Here is a 26,225-nt window from a genome sequence, read left to right on the forward strand (position 1 = left end):
GTCTTGGAACAGTGTATTCCATGTATGGACTCATGTAGAATGGGTCACAAATAAATAATTTCATTAAAAAAAAAGGCTGACTACCGATACATATTACATAATCATCAGAAGTCGTTTTCAGCCGACTACATGACCCCCTAGTGCATATGGTGGGGGGCCTATTTTCAGCGGTGGATTAATACACATTTTGGTGCTCTGGTGAGTGTTTACAGGAGCAGAACGGTGAATGTGGGATCACATCAAAATGCACTAAAGTGCTCGTGTTCATGGTAATGAAGGAACATGTCACCCGGTGCAACAGTGTGGCTCAACGGGGGGGGGGGGGGGGGGTTTCTCATAGTTTGGTAGACACAAATGAAGCTCTGTGGCACAGAGGAATCCACCACATCAGACACAGACTATGAAAAGTTACATGATTATAGTATCATTTTATCCTGAGTTTGAAGCGAACAGTATAAATAGTTAGTTGATATATGTACAAAGCAATATATCATTTGTTTCTATGCGTTTCCCCCATTTGGATCACATTCTATCCAAATAATAAAAGTAGCGAACAAGTAAATAAAGATATGAATAACAAAATAAGTTGTTGTGTGTCTTTCGGGCCGCTCATACTGTCCTGGCACGACAATGACTAACTCCTGGAATACAAATGTCACCAAGAGGCTCTGATCCACTCCGAATCGCTGAGCAATCACCGTCTTGTTTGATCCTTCTGTGACTGTAAGAATGGATTACAACAAAATCTGGTGGTGAGATTATGAATCGTCAAGACATGTTGAAATCTGGAAGAGCTACACTAAGGCTTTTAAAAACAAAATAACTGCGAAGCATAAGCAATAACTTTCAAAATCTTCTCCCATATGGCCAGTTGTTATTGGAGTACAATGAAGCGAGCATTTTTGAGATCCATAAAATCAACCGTTCATCTTTTTCTTCCTCAAAAACGATGTTCAGTTGTTGTTGTTTGTTTTTTACAGTATATCCAAAACACTGTGATCGCGTTAAATACTGTTATGTCACCCCATTTCCAAATAATAATAAATAAAAAAAATAGATTGGAAAGGAAATGTGCCCATGCAACACTTCTTTGTGATGCGTGTATAATGAAGTATAAACTATATACCCTGATGCTTACTTACATTTAGATGCCATAAAGATTAAAAAATTAAAAAAATTAAAAAAACAAGTGTGATGTAACAATTGGAATGTATTGTCATGGGGAGAAAATTAGAAAAATGGGGGGGTGGATAAAAAAAAAAAAAACAGATGATCTTGTGAAGAGTTTATTTTTTTTCCCGTATCATAATTTCTTAAATTACCAAATTAATTAGATACAGAGTATGCTTTTGATAGACACCTGGGGGTGGGGGGGGGGTGCGATTAGCAGAACAAAAGCACTCTCCCTTTTTTTGTCGCTATTAGAATTTGTCTCGTAGTTTTGCTGACACAAGTGTGTAATTATCATTCAATGTATAACAGGCTGCTTATTTGCATATTTTTTTGTTTTTACAGACAAAGAAACATATTGAGAGTGACTTTAAAAAAAAATCTCTCTAATTGGTCAGTTAGTCAAGGGAGGTCTCGACGCGTTCTACGTGTCTTCGGTATTTTCTCAATCGCGTTAGCTCATTTTCTGAAACGGTCTTCGACGTCCTTTTTAAAAACTTCAAATCCCACTCATTGTCTCAGTAAATTGGGCGATGCCGACTCGAGATGCCGGAAGAAGTCAATACATACACAGAAAAAGGTTGTTTGGAGTAAAAAAAAATCTCCCCTAAATCAAATGGGAAAAGAAACTGTCACGTAGCACTTGAAATGCTATATGAATTGTGACGTGGGAAGGAGCTGACTCGTGACTTCCCTCTCAATAAAATTAGATTTGCTCGAGGACGCAAGAACTTGAGAAGACAACGACCACATCAGGAGGTAATTACTCGGGCTGTTGATTGCTAAACGTATTATCATTACACTTGCGTGAGGCTCACACGCACATTGTTCTTTTTCGCCGAACGTGAACGAAACGTCTCATTTTGTAAAATGCATACAAAGTAAATAAATAGATAAAAGAAGAACAACAGACATGTTTATGTACCTGCCGCTGCCCAGATATACATATATATATATATATATATATATATATATATATATTTACATCTGCCGGTTTCTTTTCTTTTGAGCTATTCCTTCTGGTGGACTCCCAATCAGGAGTTGAACCCAAGTGCAGAAGCAAGATGAAGGCGATGGGAATGTTGAGACGTTGAATGATGCTTCAATCAAACAAGGAGTGCCAAGTAGGGCACACTAACTAAATAACTCAACGGGCCCTAATAGCAGACGAAAAGGAGAACGGTTTTCTGTCGAGGGAAAAAATAATAATAATTCTGTTCAGATAAAGCCGGGCAGATTTAAGAGTGAAGGATATGATTGCCTCTCGCCGTGTCCAGACACGTGTGCGTGCTCCATTGTTTACAGTCATTTCTTTCCGGAGCTATAAGCGCGACATTATTTCACGACACGTTGTATTATGCATGATTACGTATGTGACAAATGAGCTTGATTTGATTCAATTTCAGCAGTAAGTGAAAATGTACTAATACCCACAGACGTTCTCTCACAATTAAAACATGCATATCCAATCTGAAACTAATTGGTACGTTCAGACAGACGGATATATATATATATAGATGGCGTGCGTAGATAAGACAGAATGTGTGCACTAGCCTGCACACATTATTCCATGGTGACTAAAAAAAAAAAAACCTCCAATAAAACACAACCTACACACTCTGGGATTAAACCGCAGGAAGTTAGACACCCAAAACCCCACAGGAGTGTGCTGTGCGTGCACACTGGGCGAGCTCTCTTCTGTACTCACAGATCCCAGTTGCCCAGGCAACCCTGTCTTGAAGATTTTAAACTCGGGATTTAACGTACGACGCTCCGCGTGTCTCGCCGCGGTCGAGAAAAAAAAAGAAGAGGATTACCGGTCGAAGAAGAAGAAGAAGAACGCTGCGCTTGTTGTTTCCCACGAGTGTCCGGTGACACCTCTTTGCCATCACGTTTGGAGGTAACATGTGGCCAGAAAAAAAATAGACAGGAAACTGCAGCGGCACACTGTCTCCTGTTATGTAACGCATCAAATGTAATGCACTCCTATATTGCTTGGCTTACTGTGACAGGAGATAAGTCATTTGCATAGCTGGTATATTGTGCTTTGACACTGTCAACAGCTTTAATGGGATTTGTCAAAATCTGGGCCACAAGTAAATCTGGAAAAAATACTACCAGAGGCAATGTAAGAGTTGGGGGGGGGGGGGGTATGCAGAGCTTGTGTGGGCACCGAGCGTCTCACTTTTATCTCAGAGGGACTTTTTCTTGCCGTAAGTCAGACTGGACATTTTGGGTCAGTATTTTACATGCAGGACTATTTTCCAAATGTCCAAATATAAACATGTTTTCAAAGCAGCTAAGGCAGCTGGACTGTGTCCAAACACGTGTACGCCTGTGCCATTAAGATAATGGCAAAATGTCGATGGGGGGAAAAACTGTGCATGCAGCATTCGGATATAATAACCCCAACAGTAAGTGAGGACTCCGGTCAGAATTATATATACTTAAATCCAAGTAGATACATAGAAATTATGTAATAGCTACATTTAGAGTGAATGTAAATTATTTGGCAATGTGCGGTTATATCTTACCAACAGAAACCACATGGAAGAGAAAAGCAGCAACTTCTGGTGCGGCGAAAATGAAGCCAAAAAAAACCTGCAGTTCACCAAATGGCCACTGGTTCCAAAAAGGTGTGAAACAACTCACACGTTTAAATCATGACTTAAAAAATGTGGCATAATTGAGGCCGTGGTTGCCTTGGAGTGACAGATTGGTGCCCGGTTTCTTGCTGCTGGGTTTGGGTTTTCTTTTGGCCGTTTTTTTTTGAGATTAGCCGGCGGTGAGGCCGCGTCTGCCAAGACGGTGACGGACGATGCCATTTGAGCTAAAACATCACGGAGACTCCCTCCGTGTTTTGTACAATCCGTGGCCGTGCCCAAGATCACTCCCTGATTGTGCAATACTCCCTGATAGATGCTCAAAGGTTTTGCGCTATTCTAAGCAATAAACTGTCATTTTTACATCATCCTTTTTTTTTTTTGCAGGCATAGTGCGGCTCGACTTAGAAATGTAAAAAATGTCAATGGAATCCTGTACATGGACGCAACCTCTTCCAATCCATTACTGGATTTTATAGTGTAATTCATAGTGGATTACCTTTACACACTCAAATAAAATAAAGTGTAGATGTAGGGCACTATGAAGCAAGAAGAGACTTTCTGAATGGACTTACCCCTCAAAGTGTTGTCGCATTGTGAAGCTAACTGTTGAACTTGATGCTCTTAATATAATCTGTCGGGGCAGATGGTTTCATTAAAATTTGACAAGCTTTCCAAATTATTAAACTGATGATTGAGATTCACGACTCCCTTTTTGGTTATTGTCCTTTTTTACTCGTTATAAATTAAATGTAAATGTTTTTTTTACGGCTCCGACACAAATACCAACGCTCCCACACGAGAGGGGAGGAAACGCAACATCACATATTCTTCAAAGTAAAAGCCCCAGATGACAAGATAAACCATTATTTCTTCCCCTACCGCAGCATATGATCACATGCATACATATTCAGCTCCGGTATACCTCATGGACCACAATTATGTTTTTTTTTTAATTAAAGATATGGTTAGTGAGCTTTTTTCAAAAAGCAGGCTAATGTTATTACTATTTTTGCAAAGCTTTATGTTATTTGTGCTGCATCTTCAAACATTTATAACCACGCTGGTGATTTCCATCTGACAATATAAAAAGACGCTTAACGTGCGCCTGTGGAGTCTTTCTGTTGACTTGTGTTATTAACATCCACTAACAAACTATCCACAGGTTGAACGTCTACTTTGCAAGAAAATCACCAAAGACAACCGCGATTAAAATTCAAGTAAATAAGTAGATAATTGGTATACAAGTGTGTAATAATAACAAAAACTATTCCATTAATTTCTGGCTTGCTCTTGCTCAGAATAAACCCACGCAGAGTATTTTATAGTTTTTCATCACAACATGTCTCCGGGACGTTATTCATATGTATTTATTTTGTGTTATCTTGCTACAGTATGTACCCACAATGCACGTGGAGGGATAGGGGTGTGTGTGTGTGTGTGTGTGTGTGTGTGCGTGTGTGTGTTCAATTCAGCAGAGAGAAGGATTAGAAATTTAGTTGAGTTTGAATCCTAATAATGAAATGGCTCGTGGTGGACACACCGCTGAATGATGAGGTGAGCATCAGGAAAACCGGCTCAGCCAGCACTCCTGAGAGAGAGAGAGAGAGAGAGAGAGAGAGAGAGAGAGAGAGAGAGAGAGAGAGAGAGAGAGGATCCCAGAAGAGTTATTGTGGGGAGGATGGAGAGACAGAGTGAGCGAGGGAAGGAGGGGGGCGCTCACAGACACCTCTTGCTCCTCCACCCAGGTGGTTTACCTGGACGCCTGCTGGCAGAGGTCCCGAGCAACGTGCACATTTATTAGTGTGACATAAACTAAAACGGGCGAGACGAGCTCGCGCGAGGAGTCTATTTTGTTTTTTTTTGCTGCCACCGCGCCGACTCTCAAAACAGGCGCCGGCCCAATCAAAATAATCCATCATTGCTATTTTGGCGCGCTATTAAAGCGTAATAGACAGTTTGATGGTATTACACATCCATAGTGTTCAAACCGCCCGGCCTGTCAGTTTTCACTACCTTCACGTGGCCTGTAATACAAAACCATTGACACTCGAGAGGCTTGAATTTATTTGCTCTAAAAGCATTAGCTGCGGGGGTTATGTAACGTCCATTAAGTCTGTTCTCACTCCCGGTCTGCCTGCCGCTCTTCAATAAACGTGAATAAGAAGTGCGACAAGGGATCTTAAATATGCTCTATATACACATCCGTGCTCAGTGAATTGTGTACAACATATTGCACATGTGGCAAATGGATATAATGTTGATGCAACTTAAAAAAAGACCATATGTGCTTATTTCATAAAACACAGTTTGACTCAGACAGGGATCGCATCTGTCTGAGTCAAACTGATCACTGTACGCAGATGGAGAGTTTATTTATTCTTTATTTCTCTCGCAGATTAGCGTCTAATTGGCATTCTGTATTTGCGGAATTATATTGACTTTGAAATTGTCTGTTTCAAGGGAGGCTTCCCCCCACACACCCACCCCCACCCCCCACGCGCACGTTTGTTTGACGTCTCAAATTCACATTTCAAGTTTCACCGCGCCATCTCTGGGGTTTTTTTTTGTGGCATTTTGTCCCACGATTCAAGCAGACTATTATTTTTCTCTTTTTTTTTTTTAAGTGCGAGGGGAAGGGTGAGGCGGAGCGTGATGGGAGAATCATCATAGTTTTCATAAATGTTGTTATTGTCACACACACACACACACACACACATTCGATCTCTACTCTGTAGTAGTTGGTATTACACTAAAATAAATAGTTGAAACAAACTTTTTTCACAAAAGAAGACACAAAAGGCTGTTAATATAACAGAAGCCCTGGTGTCGCTCATATCAAAATCCATTATTTGTATCCCTCTGGTTTTTGAATGCGATGCTTTGAGAGTGCGGCTTGAAAGCTTCTCTAAAAGGGTGTTTATCTTAAGTGCATCCTACGTGCTAATTCTCACTACAGTCTGGATGTGTTACGCATTAAAATATCCTCAAACAAAATGCGTCAGGACGAGCGCCGGCTGAAACACTCCCCCGTCTTATTGGCCGAGGCTTCGATTGGAATGCGAGGGTCCCCCCCCCGCCCCCCCAGGTGAGCATCAACCCCGGTTCCACTTAAACGGGGAGGTAAAAAGGAGAAGTCGACATTATTTAGTCGAATAAACAAAGGCAAGAGATTAAAGAAAGCCTAGTGAGGGTAATTGATTTATAATTCATCAGCAGTGGGCCGCTGGAGAGATGGCGCCCCGGCTTTCTGCTACAACCTCCACGCTTCACCCGGCGAGAACACCCCCACCATCAAAGACTCTCCAATCCCCCCCCCCCCCCCCCCCCCCCCCCCCCCCCCCCCCCCCCCCCCCCCCCCCCCCCCCCCCCCCCCCCCCCCCCCCCCCCCCCCCCCCCACCCCCCCCCCCCCCCCCCCCCCCCCCCCCCCCCCCCCCCCCCCCTTGATTAAATGAATTGTCAAAGCAATGAAAGGGTTCTATGTCATTGAGGTGAACGTGTGTAAAGTGCCATAAATCTCCTTTTTTTTTTTTTTTATCTTCATCGTCAACATTTGCTAAGATGATGTCCGGAGACGCTGCTTTTTTTATTTAAGAATAATATAAAAAAGCGAGGTGGCAGAAGCTGCTCTAAAGACGTTCCCAATGATCTAATTATCAATTAGGATCCACCAGTAAGGATCGCATACTGGCGTTGGGAAGTCGTCCCGGGCCAGTTGATCGGTCCGTGAGATCAAACGTGCGGCGTTAGAATTGTTCATCATTTATTTTTTTTTTCCAATAAGGCGCTAACAAAAAAACTATATACAGGACAACAGAGGGAATTAGATAAATTATTTTTTTATCTTTTTGCCAGGGTCTTATTTTTGTTTAATTCCCTAGAGCTTGGTACATTTTATGCCGGCTATCGCAAAAAAATAAAAAAAATAAAAATAAAACACGTACGGTATTTTCCAATTCCAGTACTTTTCAGTGTCATAAATGTAACGTCTGCGAATTATATCGCAGATTTGTTTGTTTTTTCCCCCCAATCCCGACTTTCAAATTAAAACTTTTGAACCCACGCGTGCGCTTTGTAAAAAAACAAAACACCGACCAAGCGGCCGACCTTGGACTCAACCAAAGGGTCTCCCCCCCCGAGATAATAGCTCGGCGTTCTCAACAATGGCGGTTTGACTGGCGCTTTGAAAAAGTGCAGGCTGGTTTTACTCACCCTGTACCAGACGATCTCTCGAAGCCTTCCGTCAGTTTTGAAGTTACACTTGAGAGTAACGGTCTCTCCCACCACAACAGGAGGCAGGGGCTCGATGGTAACTGTCAAATATCCTGTAGGGGGGGGAACAGAGGAAAAGAGTTGTATTACTGTCATATACAATAAAAAACACTTTGCTTGAACAGGAGACATGTTTGTTTGTTTTTACAGAATATTAATCCTTTTTTTTTTTTTTTTTTTTAAAAAGCACAACATTTGACTGACTGAGTCTGCCTTCTCTTTTGGAATAATGCCATAATTCATCTTTATGCAATTACACAGTACGCACTGTCCCACATGGGGGTTAAGTGTCTTGGATAAAAAGCACTTCAGTTGGAGTTACTTAGGGGGGCTAAGAGCGTTCCCTTTTCATAATGTGTTCATCGTGGGGTTTTTTTGGGATACAAAACAAAAACAGAATTACGGGGCAACCGTTTCTCTATAACCTTGAACACTACGCGTCGCGCTGCTCTTATGGGCGTTGTAACGGATCCCCGGATATAAAGTGGCATGAAACTCACTGCTGGTGAAATTACTCCTTTATTTTCTTCCTCTGGGTCACAATACATTCATTAAAACTTGTGCACGGGTCCATTAAACTATTGAACGTTCTTAAATGCACATCCGTCCGTAACGAGAGCCGTAGCGTCAAGATCGCATTCAAAAAACGTAAAAAACAAAACTGGGATTCCTTTTTTACCTTTTCAAAATAAAAGTCTTATTTGTCTATTAGAGAGGAAGTATCATAAAGCTTCGATAAATGTGTCGAACAATACAATATCTAGGCATACGTCAAAACCAATAAAGGCGAATACAAAAGCAGGCAATCACCCCAAAACAATAAACCTTGCATGGGGTTATTTACAGATGTTATTTCAACAACCAACAACCACAAAAAGCAAGTTTTATTTATTCTGTTTTGTTCAATTCGGTATTTATAATATATATAATGTGGGGGGAATGCTGCCATTGATTTGTCATCATGTGCTTACAAAATCAGAGAAATGAACTGTCTAATAAGTGCCATGCAGTACACTACCTGAGGGGGGGGGGGGGGACTCAATGCCTAAAAATGCAAATATTTCTTTCTATCTGCAGTATATATATATATATATATATATTTTTTAAATTCAAGTGAAAAGGGCACTTCTTTATATGCCCAACATAATAGCTCTTTCAGCACATTTGCTGTTTAATGAGGGCATTGGATCTTGTAAAAACAGATGAATATCGCTGTAAAAAAAAAATTAATTGTGTTGGTAAAAAGCATGTGAACCACCGCAGGACTCTGAGACGTGATCGCTGCAGAGGAAGAAAGGACGGAGAGAGATTTTGCCATCAATAACCAGTGCTGAGCATTATACAAGTTACTTTAAATTTGAAAGTCATACGTTACATGACATTATTATTGTCTGTGTGGAGTCATTCATCACTAACGACTTGTAAAACCTTTGTAAAAGGGCCTTTTTGGTGCTTCCCAAGACCTTCTGCATAAGAAACCGTATGGATTTCCACAATCATCATGGGTTTGAATCATATTCAAAGAGAGCCATTACAAGACCGTTCCATAGCAATTGAAAAGTATACATACAACCCATATTAGTATGAGCATCATATGATTTCCCGGTTAACCTTTAGAAAATGTACATTTGTTGGTTTAACTGCTGCTGAGATGAACATTATGCATCCATGGTTGCCTCCATCCATAAAATAATGGTAGAATCATTTTAGAGATATTGCTCATAGAAAAGATCATTAGTTGTAATTCATGAAGCGTGGGTATCCACTGTAGAGGCCCGGGATATCCTCATCGGTTCCCTTTCACATCCAGATATAATGTGTCTCCTTAATAGCGTGTAAGAAGACCTACAGTATATATATATATATATATATATATATATATATATATATATATATATATATATATATATATATATATATAATCATGTGTTGGAAAATGTAATATCTTTTTGTATTTCATTTGTTTCATTTAAATTGTATTATATTTGTATCTAATTGTCTTTGAGCTGAGTGATATTGTTTATTTGTTGCAAGGCCATGGTGATATATGTACAGCATGTAGTTAAAGTGGCCAATCTTGGATCGTTTGTAAGTGCAAGAATCTGCGTTGTTTTTATTACCTCGCGTACAGATTTGATGAATAATGGTGAATAAAAAGTCGGGGGAAAGTTTTTTAGAAAGATGACGACAAGACACGACACGGCTGTGGATTAGTGTGTGACTGCGCCTGACAGGCAGAGCAGAGGGGGAAAAAAATCCGCCCCCAAAACTGAAAGAGAAATGCATTACGCTGCAGAAAGATTCCAACGTCACTTGCCTTTTTAATACGGATAGATCTTTGGGTATCTGGCTTAGTGGACTTAGATCAGAACGTCTCTCGTGTCAGCGCACCTAGATATGCCTATTAAAGAATCTTAATTTAATCAGCGGGCTGAAGAGATCTTCTCTCCGGAGTCAAATTGAATGAATAAACCTTTCCAGCGACTGCATGTCATTAACACAGAGCTGATGCTCTTAGAGCAAATCCGAACCACTTACGACGAAACCCACGAGAGGAGCAGCCTGGCCTTGTGAATGTCGCTGTGTGAGTTTTCCAGAGAGGTGAAAGGAAAATGCATTTCACAAGTCCCAAAAAGTCAACTGCCTCTGTGGAATACAAGGGTCAAGGAGACCCGAGGTGTGCCTTCAATTCAGCGGTTGTAAAAAAAAAATAGTCCCTTTCCAAATTCTAGAGTGTGTATTTGCGCATCAAAATAATTAAAACATACTGGCACGTAATTGCTTGGTGGTCTTGTTGTGTGGGTTGCGGGGGATTAATTGTTGAACAATTCATCGACTGTGTGGCACAGAGGGGAAAAAAAATAAATACAAAAATAGCGTGGCAAATTACATGGGTTATGCGCTCATGCCAGGGAAGTTCACATTTCAAATAATCCCGTTTACGAGAAACTGGAGCAGTTTTGCAGGCTGCACATATTAGGACCACGAGGACCACGATTTCCAGCACGATTCCACATCCGTCGAATGCCAATTACTTCATAAATAAACTTCATTGTATTTGCCAATTGCATGTTGAAAGTGTTCCAATAAGCAATATCTCTTATTATGCCCGACGGACCTGGTTTAAAAAAAAAAGAAAGAAGAAAAACAGCAGTTTTAGGAATCAACGCTCTGCGAGTGTTTACGTACATCATCGCCCCAAATCGGGGGGGGGGGGGAAAGAAGATAATTCAACCCTTGCGATCATTTAGACAGCTGCCCCCAGAGGAGTGTCAGCTCTGAGTGGACACACAGAGCCTCCAATTAGCTTGTGTCAACTCAAAATCCATCAGAAAATCTGCATTCAATCTGTTCGGGCTCTCGCAAACAATATGGCGTGGTTATTAGTTTTCTCCAACCGACGGCGATGCCGACCTTAATTCAATATAATATAACGGAGGAATCGCGCATGTAGCGCGATACCTCCGTTGTTTATCGCGTTCTAACACGTTGCTTTTGTTACATTTATTTTCCTACTTGTGGCAATCTGCTGTGGAACAAACCCATCAAGCAACATCTTTAACTTCAGACGGCTTTAATGTACCATATACCGACTGTATAGGAACCGGAAACTTTTTTATTGTACTTCAATGTATTATTACAAATATTCTAATTACCAGGGGGGGGGGGTGCTTCTGCTTGAAATCGATGAAAAGAGCAATCTGTAAAGCAGTGTTTTTGTTCTTATTTATTTCTTCGAAGAATGTGTATACTCTTTCAACAGACGACACTTTGAGGAAATATCACTTAAGTGTCAGGCGGGACGTGTACCCGGTGAGCTCTAACAAGTTATGTCTGGCACCGTGAACAACTCGGGTTTAGCTGAGCTTGAATTCAACACGCAGTGAGGCTTGTTTTCGTGCTAACGCCGCACAATATCGATCCTCCCTCGTGGTGTGAGCACCGACATCCCGAAAAAAGGAAGCACCAGGTATGTTTACACGGGCCCGCTCGCAGCCAACCTTGACCCAGAAGCTCCTTCAGATGCTGTGCCTGGAAATCTAACGCTCCCCGAGCACAGCGGGTGACGCGTCGCAGCTACAACCGACAGCTTGTGTCACAAATAGCTCCAATTACTGAGGTGGAGAGATTAGAATAAAAATAAATACAAATGTGGATGAAGATTTGCAACTTCCTTGATCAAAGGAAGCAAAAAAAAAAAATGAAAAAAAATGTTCAGCCTCCTCCGAGAAACCAACTTGATTTTTTAAAAGAGGGCATAATTTATCATCATGGAACGTGAGAGGGTAAGCAAGCGTACGGCTCCCGCAGCAAAAAATCTTTGAAATAAATCTGCTGGTCTTCGAAAAATTAAAACTACAAAAAAATATCCATTTGGCCATGAAGCTGCATACTTACACGTCGTCGTGTGAGCACATAAGCAAGTGCAGAGTGGCCAGAGAGTGCAACGACATTTAATTGGCTCGTATTAGCTGGTTGTAGAGGCAGACAGGGCCTCTGGCTTGTCTTAATCCATCAGAGGCGCTTGTTGGAACAACATCTAATGAGGGGCTGCAAACTATGCTTTCTCCCATTAATAACCGCAATTTGCCACGATGCAATGAGAAAACAAAAGCACAGCCAATGATGGACCGGCCCAAAATGTGCCTGTTATTGTGCTCTGTGATTTATGGCCGTGGCATACCTTTTGCTTAGATGTCGGTGCAACCGAATGTATGAGGACAAAATTATTATTTTTTTAAATGGATGGCCGCGTTTCTCGGCTCTCTTCCTCATCTGTGGCTCTTGAGCGGTACGAACAAACAGCTGATGTGTCGTGTCTCAAACACACTTATGGATTTGAACACTGTTGAAGTAACACACTGTGTGAGTATGTGATAGCACGGACATGGAATGAATATGAAACCTTGTTTAAAAATATATATATATATATATATATATATATACTTTTTCTTCTTCTAATCAACAAAGACTGCTGTATTTGATGTATTGAACACCATAAGTAATATACAAGTGAAATATATGGTTTTGTAAATGAGAAAATTCAAATTGCACAGATGGTGCCCAAATGCCCATTTTTCATAATCTATCTGTACTAAAAACCTCTCTAACTTTATCCTGCTTTACTTTTTCAAAGTCAAACTTTGCAGAGAGACTGTTCCCATATTGTGCTATGATCGAAATGTTTTTGGACCTTTGCTGTGCATCCTTCCAAGAGATAATAATCCTGAAAGTGTTTTTTTTCATGGAGAACCTGAAAATTCAACTTTTGCTGTCTTTCATCTTTATTTACTCTTAACCAGTAACAAATATACTAATATTTACACATCTGAACAAAAGCACACATGGGTTGCCTTTATTATAACACCAACAGTATTCAAATAGCCTTTGTGGTTGCTGAGATACACCCTTTTTAGTTTGGGTATGTTATTTCGAACAGAAACCTAAAAAAATAGGTCGGTTTTCAAAAGTTTTTGTTGTTGTTATAACCGAGACAGGTTGCCATGGCTCCGGTGAAGCACTGCATACTGTATTTTGGTCTTTTCAGCAAGACAAATCCTTTCGGCAGCGTTGTGTACAACAACTGTAGTTCAACACATGTAAATGGGCGCAGGACAACAATTTGTCCACAAAAGTCCAGCAATGCGGACACGTGCGGTAATCAATAAATTCAGCTAATAACCTGCACTGCTGAAGCCAGGTGACTGATATGAAGGCAGCAGCTTAAAGGCAAGTGAGCGAGTGGTGAGCCATTAAATGGACGAGAGGATAGCCGACATATTAATGTTTTTTATGTTCCAGCAGCAATAACCTCGGCATTTGTAATCTTTGCATTTAGTCAATATTCTGAAACATGGTAAAGTCTATAGCCTAAGGAAAATGGAACAAATTATATATCTCGTTCACATTATTCTTAATGAAAAATATTCACTGAGTGAGTAACTTAGTGGCTATTAAAGCTCTGATAACATAGAGGTACTTCTACTGCCTCATCCTTGTATTTCGTAGAATGCGAAATAGAAGCTAATAAGGATAATTGGAGCCAAAAAGTCACTTCTGACAATCTTGATGTATTCATCGCCGACCGTAGAAGGATGTTATTTTTTATATTCGCTGCATTTCAAAACCACCTGAACCATCTGTTTAGCTGGAAATACCAAACGCCTGACGGAAGTCAACTACCAGCCGATTGAAAAGATGACATGCGTACAAACGTCTGTACTTTGATGTGCTGTTTGTAAAAAGAAGAATAAATCACTGTATCGCTTTTTTTTTTTAAACCGTTGGCCGTATTTTATTTTTTGATTTTTTACCTTTATTACCCAACATTTTTGCTCCATCGCTGAGATGCGGCCACGTGGCATTTCTCTGGAGCTTTACAGGCGGCGTGCTCGGAGCAGGCACACACGGGCGATTGCTTTGACAGCTTGTGTTGCCTTATTGGTCTCCGTTGTAAAGCGGTGTCTACCTGCGTTGCTGCATCCTCGTGTCTCACACATATCATGCTGTCGTAAACAAAACTGATGGCCTCGACTACCAGTACAGGGTTGTAAAGAAATTGACATTTCCTTGTAACTTCAATTGGATTATTTCCGGTAACATGAACAAAATCCACCAATAAATGTAAGATACTCTAAATATATTAAAAGGTGTCCATCTGTCTATCCACATGTAATCAGAGAGAGAGAGAGGGAATATTTCACATTAGGTAAATATTTTTGACCAAACCAGAGCAAAGAAACCAACCAAGAGGGTTTTATTTAATTTTGTGTCAAGTTTGAATGCGCCAAATGACACGGACTACAACAGATTCCTGCGGTGCGTTTGGCTAGCAGAGCTAACGAGGCTAACGGGACTAACAGAGCTAACTGGGCTAGCAGGGAGAAAACGGGGCTAACAGAGCAAACAGGACTAACAGAGCTAATAGGCTAATGGGTGCACAACTAAACACAAAGCGGGACTGAAGGTTTCTGGTTCAGAGGAAGCATTAAACAGTCAACATAACTTGCTGTAGGGAGACAGCTGAATGACAATTGTGGTTCGTATTGATTTAATCCAACATTACAACAGTTGTTTTATTGTAGACGCAAGTAGCAAAGCTCTGACCTCCACCGAGTGCACTTTCCTAGTTACCGCTGTATAACGTTCAACAAGGGCGTCACTGTGGATGACTGAACGCTGCACGTTCAACAAAGTCAACACATCTCAGGGTTGTGATTCGTGACCGTCCATGCAAACTGAGTTCGGGGGGGAAGCGTCGACTTGAAAGGAGAATGCGGACGACTCCTCGTTGATTTATTCCGTACCAAGAACACACTCTGCGCCGGTGGGGAAGGTCTTCTTTTGTCAAGAGGAAAGCTGCAGGAGCTGCTGCTGCGGTTTTTCAATCAGAGTGATTTACTGTTTAATGACATGCTTCAGCTTCAAGAGTGTCAGCGCCCGTCCGTTGTAATCCACTGGCCTCCCACCGGCCCGTACGGCTGTGGTGGATAGCAATCACAAGGGACCCTATCAGTGGGTGCTCACTCTGAAGGGCCTGAGGCATGTGGAATTATCATGTCACTGGGGGAAAGAGCCGGAGCCGGGGAGTAAATGCAACCAGAGTTCGTCAGATGCGACGGCGGCGTCCACGTCATTGTCGCGGTTAGTTGGCCGACTAGAAAGCAATGAATCCCACTCTTCCTTTTCCATCCCTGTGTTAGTGCCATCAAGTGGTGCTGCGGAACGACAATTGGCTCGTTTCTTTACTTGATTTGAAGCTATTCGATTAGCGTCGTGACCCTCGGTGCCATATGCGTCCTGTTAAAAATCCGACATCTAATTTAAAACAACAACAAATGCACGCCGACAGGCAAACAATCCCCTCCCCCGACACACACACACACACACACAAGCTTTTGGGAGATACAAAAAAAGTAGTAATAGAGACAGAGGATGACCGCTGCTGGAGCATGCAAGTGGGCCTCAGGGATTTAGACTGCCAGACCTTCCATGGCCACACCATCAGGAAAAATGGCCCACACAGCCATGACTGGTTTAGATTAGCCAACTGGGAATGTGTATGCCCGGGATAAATGTCCCATTCGCTTGTGCGTTTCCTCCGGAGATTTGCAATGTCTGGTACAATCAGTGTGGGGATTTATTTACCATGCATTTGTGTATTCGCATTCCTGGAGTATAGGTCATTATTAAAAAGACCAATGCATTTTATCACTGTATAATGTATATATGTAGAAATGTCACTTTGTGGCTGTGAGATTCCAGCAAAAGCATTAAACTGTAACACTCATTGGGTTTCTGGTATGATTTTTGGTGCAGTGGAAGAAAATTATAAAATATTAAAATAAAAAGAATGCGGTTTGTAACATGACCAAATGAAATAAAATCCACATGTTGAATAATGAGATCTGGCGATTGCAGAATCGTCGACAAAACTGTACGCATGAAAGAAATAGAAAATATCAATTCTATATGTTCAAGGGACCCTCACAACTGGGTCTACGTGCTTTCAGTTGCACACAAATCCAATGATGCTGTAAAAATGGTGCTGAAGTGATTTAAATAGCAGCCTCCCTGTGCCTGGGGTAGCATTCATTATCATGACACATATCTGGTAAACACTGTGAGAATAAAGCTAAAGTTATGACATGTCAGTCGAATAAGATGCATTTTTAGTTGAGAGGATATTGCAAAACCGGCATCTTTCTTGCCAGCTATATATAGATCCATCTGCCGCGTCTCGCTTGATTATTGCAGCTGGATATGATCCGTTATCATTGTTCTTCTTGGCTGCCAATCTCAGTAATTGAGGGAGAAATCAACCAGTTCCTGCTGAGGTATAGTAGAAAAAAACGCCTGCACTCAAAAAGTATCAGAACGATTATTATTGGGTGAAGCCATGCAAATGTGTTTCGGACACAATACAAATAAGTTTATATATATATATATATAAAACAAGCCCCCCCCCCCCGACACACACACACACACTGCTCTTCGACTTCTGTGCCCCCGTTCCGTGGCCTCTTTCGGCGACGCAAACGATGTATTTGTGGAACGGGATTTTTTACTGTCAGGCAGTATCCCGATGCCGGTAGACTCCAGGAACGGATGTTCCTTCCCCGACGAAGAGAGAGAGAGAGAGAGAGAGAGAGAGAGTGAGAGAGAGTGTGGGCGAGAAGCCGCCAGAGCTGCGACTCAGCGAACGGAAAAGCGGTTTTGTTTGAAGAACAACCTGAACCTTCCACACAGGACATTCTGGATGGAGCGCACGGCACAGCGAGCAAACAGAGCCCTCTGGCACAGCGCTGCAGGGCGACACACCAAGGAGCTGTCAGCAGCCGAGTATATAGGAGGTAATGAGGTAAGTGTTGCTTCTTTTTTTTGCTGACGATGCACTTGTTTGTCCATGAAATACTTTGCGCGTGTGTAAGCGGTACTGGAGTAAACTCGTCATCAGACCGTTCTCTTGGGTTCGGAAGGGCGAGCACGCGGGAGGACGGATTCACTCGCTTTGTTTGTATGAATTTCACTGGGATTTCGAAACAAAGTCGGAGTAAGTGTAAAATTAAAGATTCATGTAGAACCGGTTCCTTGAATCACAGAGAACAAGCACATGAGCATAAAGTAACTTGTAACTGGTATGAGGGAATTACTCACTATGTTTCACCCTGCACATATCTAGAGTAAAGTGGATCAGCTGCAGACAGGAAGTGAAGCGTGAAGTGGCCAAAGTGTCTGCTCGCGAGTGTTTATTTGGCCTGAACAAATTAAGTGGACACCTGCAGTAGAAAAACGCACAATATGTTCCCGACTCCTGGCTCAGCCCCTCGAAAAAAAAGGTTTATTTTTGTTATAGGGTTTTATGATTCTATTCATTCTTCATGCCTGTTTCCATAGAAGCCTCTGGCGCAAATAATGTGAGTGTTTTACGTGAAGTAAACACATTTAGAGCCGAGCGGGAGTCGCAGTCCAATTTGTAGCACACACAACCTTGTACTTCCATCTTTGTGAGGACATTGTTTGACATAATGCATTCCCTAGCCCCTCACCCTATTGTTAACCATCCCAGCCGTATGACCTCAAAAATATCTCAATTGATGTAGAAGAAAAACAAGGTGATGTGTGTGTTCATTCAATTTTTAAATATATAGAAACAAATATTAAACGCATCGGAAAAGAAAAAGAAACAATCTGCCTGGCAATTTGTTTGTATTTTCCCATTACTTAGTAATGAATAAACACAAACTAACAATTCCAGAGCTCAGAGGAATGAAATGTCACAAAGCCTTGGAAATATTTCAGCGTGTTTTCAGTAGGTTAAACAGGACCCGGGTACCATATTAATAAAAAGGCCTCAAAGAAGTCATGAGGCTGTTACCAAGGAGGCAAGTTGTCCCGGTAACCCAGAGACAGACTCACCAGGGAATCAATCACTGTTTGTGCATTCAATCTGTGGACCCCTTGCATCACCACGGGTCATGAGCAATGGCAGGAAACGAGGGAAAAGACGGGCGCGGTGTGGACGAATGGCCATTCTGAATGTCAAACGGGTAGATTTGAGGAACGCATCCAGCATGCAGGGAACATAAACTGCAGAGTCAATTTATCATCGCTGGAATTGCTGCAGTTACAAGAAGGCCGTTTCGTGTTGTTTCGGTGACTATTCACAACATCTTTGCACTCGTTTGCGCTTGGTTTTCTCCTCTTTGAAGCCTCACTCAAACCACTTCGGAAAACACAATCTCCCAAAGGCAACATGTTTAGTTTTTTTTTTTTTTTTTTTTACTCAAACCATTTTAGTGTTGAGGCAACAAAAAAAAAAAGGAGACACAGTTTGCTTGCGTTGATGTTCCAAAAGAGGGGGAGAGAGAAGGAAGAAACGAAGACCTCCATTAAGATATTAATAAATTGAGTGTATTGAGTTTGCGTGACCAGAACACAACCTGTGTCGTTGTGCTGGTGGCTCAGCTTATTTCTGGCATTGTATTATATATTTCTATTAAATCGAGTGGCCTCCAAAAAGGACTCTCGCTGCTGTTGTATCCACATTTCTTTTTTCCTCACGGCAAAGTATGTTTTTTTTTTTCCTCTTCAGATCCGACTGCGGTACGAAAGACGGAACAAAAAGGAAATCATGTCATCTCGCTGGACGCCTCTGCCCTTCAAAAGGAGTGCGTCATCTTCAAAATGTGCTTACAAAATCAGTATAGAGTCTCGAGGACCAGTTTTGTAAATGGAAGTAAGAGTGGAAAAGAAAGAAAATGTAAAGGACTTGATTAAAAAAAAGAAGAGTCATTCAGCTTTTTGAGAAATCAAATGTCTAATGATCAAGGTGTGTCATTAAAAACTGCAGTGGCGATGGCAGAAGAGACATTTAACTGAAGGGCTACAGAAATGCATAATATATATGTGTCACATAAACACAGAAGCGTGGGTTACAGTGTGTAGCAATTCATCACGACAAAGACAGTGATGACCGTGATCATCGAAATAGAACCGCTGGATCGTCCAGCCTTTTTCGTTGGAGGTATCGAGCTCAAGTTGTCGGTATTTCATCCGTTGTAGTCCAAGTTCCAAGAAGAAGACCTTGAAACATGGTGTCGACGAGGCTTTTCTGACGACATGATCCGATACCTCTGTCCGCCTGCCTGAAGTATACATGGACTCAGACCATCTACCTGTTAGCCCAGTTCCTCAGCACCAATCTGGCCCAGTGCAGAGGGCGTAATCCGTGGTTAAATATGATATTAAAAAAAAGGCCTTAAAAAGGGCCAGTGGTGATTTGTTCATCACTCAAGAACCAAGCAAAAAACTGGCTCAAAACTTGGTCAGGAAGAAAAAAAAATACAAAATGAAACTTGCGTGCCGATTTATCAGCACTGCGGTGAGGATTAACTGACCCCTCCCCACCCCCCCCCCCACCGCCAACCTACTCCCTGCATGCTTTGTTTCATCAGCTCTTAAACCCCCACTCTGTCTCTGCAGAGTGCTGCAAAGGTGACAGCAGTTTGTAGTCCACTACTCATTGATACAATTCACCTCTATGAAGGTGCACGAGCATCTGGGTGAGGTAAGTAAACCATCACCTTTTACAATGTAACCTTTACCGTCAAGAAAGGGGACACGCCCACACCCAATTACAAGCGTTGCTTTGTGATGGACGAGGAGGCCACATGACCGCTGATATAGAAGAAGAAAAAACACAGACATTTTTTCAACACTATCGCGCTTTTGTACTATGTGGAATTGCATCCCATTTTTTTTTCGGTACTAAAATCCATATAAAGTAACTACACCAGAATTATTCACTGCAGGGTGGGGTGGTGAGCAGACCTGTGTTAAAAAAAAAATACGTCAGAAGAGGAGACAGCTGTCCCAGCCCACGTTCTTATGTGATCTCTGCTTAGGGAGCAGGCTGGTATTCCAAAGCCCCATCTGAAAACAAATTAAAGAGGATTAGAGGCTGCGACTGCAGCTCCTCTCCTCTCTGTTTCTGGGGGAATAGAGCGTCCTGCTGGCCAACACGGTGACCTTCACATTGACTTCCTGTCCTGTGTACAGGTGCGCCACCCAGCAAACATCGGGGGGGTCATACTATGGATTCAGCAAAAAAAAAAAAAGATGTCACGGCGAGTACCTCGAAAAGGTAAAAGAAGGGTCAACACGAGCTGAATACATTGGGGATTGTGTTACAGCATCACTAAGTAACTGTGTAAATATCATCCAAAGCGAGGGCGTACATGTTGCGGTTGCGTGCTCCCTCACATTAGATTTTCAAATCATTTTAATTAATAAATGTTCAGTGTTAGGGTTGCTTACATCAAATGAATGGTGTAGGAATTAGCAGGAAATAGAGTAGTCCTTTTTAATATACATAGTATCTAGCGTGGCGATACGCTGCCAGGCCTGAACTGCAGCCCCCCACCAGATGTTTCATTGACTGAAGACCACGCTGGCTACCTTCTGCGTGGTCTTCAGGCAATGAAACATCTGTTCAGGTGGATTGAGGTCAAGTGACAAGAACATCCTACTGTCCGTCCATTAAAGGTTCTCTGTACGGGAGCATTAATATAGCGGCTAACGTACTGTATAAGATATAGCGGAGTGGTGCCTTGGTCGGATCATTGTTCCCCTGAACTATCCTAAAGGAGTGGGGGAACATACATCAAACCAAGCTTTAGGTGCTGTTCACCTCAAACAAACAACAACTCAATACTGGAGGTTAGCAATCCATCTTAATCCTAATGTGCTGGAATAGGCAAAAACAGAAATTATGTATCTGTCAAAACACTTAATGAGTGCACCGTGTATTTCCATAATTGTCTTTTCACTTTGGGGGTAAAAAGCTACAGTAACCGTTGCCGCATGAATTAAATAGCAATTCTCTGTGACTTTCCATTTCCAAGTACAACTAAAAAAAAGAAAATATTAACTATCAAGGTTTTCGATGTTGATGTTGACTGTCAGCTAGAACAAATGTGTACTTATCCAGTGAAATATGTTAACGTCTACTGGATGAAACAATATTTATATAGACATTCATGCTTTCCAGAAGGTGTGTGACTGTATGACGTTAGTAACCTTGACTTTTTATCTATAAAAAAGGTTATGAGATTATGCACCATCGTCAGATCGGAATTTTATTTCATCCAACGCTTTCATTTATGACCAAATACTTGCAAAACTAGCGCCATTGCCATCAGCTTCACTGTACGCTACATGACACACAGTACACAAGCTAAACATCGGCACGCCAGCGGTGCCACGTGTCAACATCCGGATGTGGACATCTGGCTCAAAGCACCACTGTGATCGAGTGCCGTCTCACAGAGCTGCAAACTCCACGAGCTCAGATGGGCACAGACGGAAAGCATCCTGTCCTCTACGTCTTCGCCTTATGTTTGAAGCGGCGTCCTTTTGACCCCGAATTTTTACCGATTAGAAAAGACACCGGTTTGATCATCTGTCAACATCGTCCCGCATGGTTACTGTAACACCTCGCACTAATCGGTCTTCATTAACTCCGGTGTCACATGTTTAATTCTGCTGTCACTTTTCCTGCCCACATGTCGCCTCCCACCGCGAGCGAGTGGCACGTCCTGCGTCTGTTTCCCCCTTTGGACCTTCTCAAGACCTTCGGCGTGACTGTGGAGCCATGAAAATACGGCGTCACAGATCAGAGGAGGCATATTTCCAATGTATATGGCAGCGGATACGATGATAAAAGCCACTAGAGATCAGTGGGATTCCATCTATCCGCTACAATGAGAAGCAGGGCTGTTCTGAGGCGAGGACCCAGCTGCTTGCATCTTCCTCAAGCTGGTCCTGCTTCATGCGCCTGGAGACATAGCGCACCAAGTGGGAAACATTGCCATGAACCGGAGTCCTTCCCCCCCCGTGGGACACCGCTTCTCCTTTAAGACCCTCGAGGGGGGTGGGAAAGAGTGATAGTCGCAAGACAGGAAGTAAACGATCGAGAATTACGTCTATAGGTTTCTCGAACGGGAGATTGGTAGCGATGTTCCAAAATTAGACACATTCATCTAATCTCCCTACCTCCATTATGCCCCTTGAAATGTTCTTCTAATCTTGCACTCCTGCATGCCTTAATGGCTTATTTTACTGATGTATTTCTATAGACGAGGAAAAGAAAGAACGCCCGCGAGTGAGTGAGTGTGTGTGTGTGTGTGTGTGAGAGAGAGAGAGCACAACCTATCCCTCGTCTTGAGTGAGGGGAAGTGGGACGGATTGGTATTCACAGCAGGACCCTCCATTTTGGAACCGAGTGCGGTTCTTGGCGGTGGCCAACTGCCGCTCTCTGACACGCGCACATCTCCCCCCTCACACTGTTACTAAAAGAGCCACTGTGTTAATTGGGCTAAACTGTGTTAGGGACGGGGAGGGGGAAATTAATGCACGGCTGTAAACAGGCATGGATGAATCGCATCTGCCAGGTTTATGAGATGAAAGAAGATGTGCGGCGCGCGCGTCTCTTGCATATTACTTCCCGCGCACGGCGGCGGCGGCGGCCAGGGTTAATTGGCAAACAGGCGCTGCGTATCGTGACGAGGAGCTCAATGGAAATCACTGTGTTTCACGATCTATATTGCGAGTCACGCTTCTTACGAACGCGACACGTGGCACTTTTTTTTCTTCTTTTTCCCTTCCTTCGCTCTCGTTTGTCTCGCACCGTCGGACGTCGACTCGAAAGCTTTTCGAAAAGCCGTGAAAAAGAAAAGCGCGAGACCCAAAACGTTCACCGCCTCCTTTGGCTTCGAAAATGGTAAATTGCATTCTCGAGATCAGTAACCGTGTTGGAGTGGGGCGATTAAAATGATTGCGTGCCGTACATTTAGCATACTTACCAAAACCCTATTCACAAGGTGGGATTAAATCAAGCAGTGTACAGATCTGAACAATACATCTAAAGTTTACGGGTCCCCGGTTTCATACCTTCTTTACTGATTTCAGATCAGATAGCTGAAGCTCAGACAAACCAACGTCTAAGTCCTCCGTCAACCACCAACAGAAGAAGGATCAGTAAGTCATATGAAAGCCATCTTGACGGCTTTACTTTGTAGCCACGCGGCCACTAGACACAGCTTCCACACACACACACGCGCGCACACACACACACACACTCTGGTGCAAAATCAAATGAAGGTTTTGTTAACTCAACACAGGTGGCCTCATGACGCCAATCATTTCCAACCAGTAACAATTCATCTACCCGTTCATCGGTATTTGCTAATGAAGCAGGCACAATCAAAGATCATTTGCATTTCATTAATTAATTAATGGGACTATTATGTTCATTGCAAAATGGCTGCTTATTATCTGCTTGCAGCTTTGAATCTCTAAGGACCTCTCTCTCTCTCTCTCTGAAAAGACTAAAACGTGCAGAGCCAGCGTTTGAAAGACTTGCGATGCACCATATGTCGTGTACAGTAATGCTCTACAAGAAACAAGATATCCTTTGGGGACCGAAGCAGAAATGATGAGCAGACTGGTGCCCATAAGTCTGAAACTGTGGGCTGAGAAATGTTTTCGGTTCTGGCTTCTTCAATGTGCCGAATTTACTTCGATGCAGCATATGGTATTATATCATAAAACAAGGCCGATCTACGTGTATGCAATACGCACTTACAGTGTTTACTGCGCTGCATACAGGGATGTATGACACACACCCTACGGGATAGCTCTTCTGTCAGTAACAAGGACCTCGTACAGAAGAAGGAGAAAAAAAAAAGAAAGCCTGGTGGCTGCACGACTCAACTCAGTGCAATGCGGATCCAGTAATTGCGCGATGGTGCGTTAAAAATGAAAAATCATCACAAGCTGGACAGCTCGAAGAAGCAACGGTCCCGTCCTCGGGTGAGTGAAGCCGTAAACTGGCCAATAGAAAAACAGCTTAAAAGTTTTCTTTACAACAACTTCAAAAAGAACAATATTATTTCTGACAGCTCCTTTCACGCCTTCGCGGAGGCCATAATTGTGTGTAGCGAGCGCGATGAGAGGATTTCAGCCACAGACGACAGGTACACGTGTCACACAGACGGAGGCTGCTAAACGCTCGGGTACATTTTTGCTTCTGGTTACTCTCCCACCGTTTCATTTGACTCGCGCGTTTGTGCACGCAATTATTTTCATCTTGGGCGTCACAAAAATAATTGCATTCGTTTTCAAACGTTGCATCAATCTGCCAGGGATACAAAAAGTTAAAGGCAACTAAAAACAACAAACAGCAAGACCCTCTGCAAGCGCGCCAGATATACTGCGCAACATGCTAATTGCTAGGAAGGTCGGGATGGCAGCTTCCTGCTCGGCATTGCTGCGTTCCAATGCCGTGTGTGCCTGTCACTCTCCCCCCCCCGTGCACCCGAGGTGGCAACAATATCTTCAACTCATTTGTTATATAACTACAATAATAACACACGCACGTGGATACGACAGGAGAATCGTAGCCTATATATCATGCATGTCAATCGTGGGGTTTTCACGCAACATTATTGGACAATATTGAATATAAGGTACGTGATAAACGGCTTTGTATGTCACAACTAGGGTTGCAAAGGGGCGGAAAGTTTCGGGTAAATTTCCGGAAAGTTTCCACGGGAATTTTTTTTATTTTTTTTGCAAAAGCATATAACGGGAAACTTAAATGTAGTTGAGAACAAGACTATGCACGCCTAGCTCAGCTGGACCCTGAATGCAGCTGGTTGGGAACATTGTCTGCCAGAAACATAAACATAAAACGTTCTGTTGTTTTTGAACGTCTTTGTCATCAGTGTTGTCTGAACGTTTCAGCCCTTTGTCTGGCAAGTGTGAGAGCGCCGAGTGGCGTAGAGGCCAAGAGCGGTATTGCAGACAGATAGAGATTTCAATCATAGCTCGCAATATATTGAAAAAAATAACTGAACTAGTTCATTTTTTTGGAGCTGTGAACTTAGTTCAACATTTTGAATTATGAACTGAACTAGTTCATGTAGAAAGTGAACTTTCCCAACACTGTTTGTCATATAGCATATTGATTACTTGGTAAACTGAAGCCATGTTCATTTTAATACCAAGTTTATTTGTATACAGTAGACTAACTTTTTACAGCAGTGCTGCTATATACTGCTATAGGCTGCTGGGGGATGTTTTAGGATACACTGAGCACCTATCTCCTCTTCTCTCTCTCCTAATGGATGAATTTACATCTCTCCATTGCACCTTATTAACTCTGCTTCCTCCCCGGAGTCGTTGTGACTTCACGTCTCAGAGGGTCCATTGGACCTGGAGGTGTCTGATGCCTCCCGCGTCGGCCCTGCTGATGCGGCCCGCCCCCCCTCCTCTCTACCTCCTTCTGTTTCATGGATTGGAGTTCCATTCATACATTGTCATATTCATGTAATGTGTTTATGTAACTTTGTATGCAGTTCATTCTGTAGACATTAGACATCTATTGCTTCTGTCCATCCGGGGAGAGGGATCCTCCTCTGTTGCTCTCCTGAAGGTTTCTTCCCTTTTTTCCCTGTCAAAGGTTATTTTTGGGGAGTTTTTCCTGATTCGATGTGAGGTCCTGGGACAGGGATGTCGTATGTGTACAGATTGTAAAGCCCTCTGAGGCAAATTTGTAATTTGTGATATTGAGCTATACAAAATAAACTGAATTGAATTGAATTGAGGAGGACGTT

The 26,225-nt window shown here is 42.5% G+C and overlaps 1 protein-coding gene across 2 annotated transcripts in view; it reads right to left on the reverse strand.

Moving 5' to 3' along the window:
- Nucleotides 1-26,225, reverse strand: part of igsf21a (immunoglobin superfamily, member 21a) — a 149,161-nt gene that overhangs the window by 91,234 nt on the left and 31,702 nt on the right. For both annotated transcript variants that reach the window (XM_034533461.1, XM_034533460.1), the window contains exon 2: nt 7,987-8,099. In XM_034533461.1, the coding sequence (XP_034389352.1) occupies nt 7,987-8,099 (113 nt within the window). The remainder of the gene's footprint in view (nt 1-7,986; nt 8,100-26,225) is intronic.

The sequence above is a fragment of the Cyclopterus lumpus genome, chromosome 5 (assembly GCF_009769545.1).
Source record: "Cyclopterus lumpus isolate fCycLum1 chromosome 5, fCycLum1.pri, whole genome shotgun sequence".
NCBI lineage: Eukaryota > Metazoa > Chordata > Actinopteri > Perciformes > Cyclopteridae > Cyclopterus > Cyclopterus lumpus.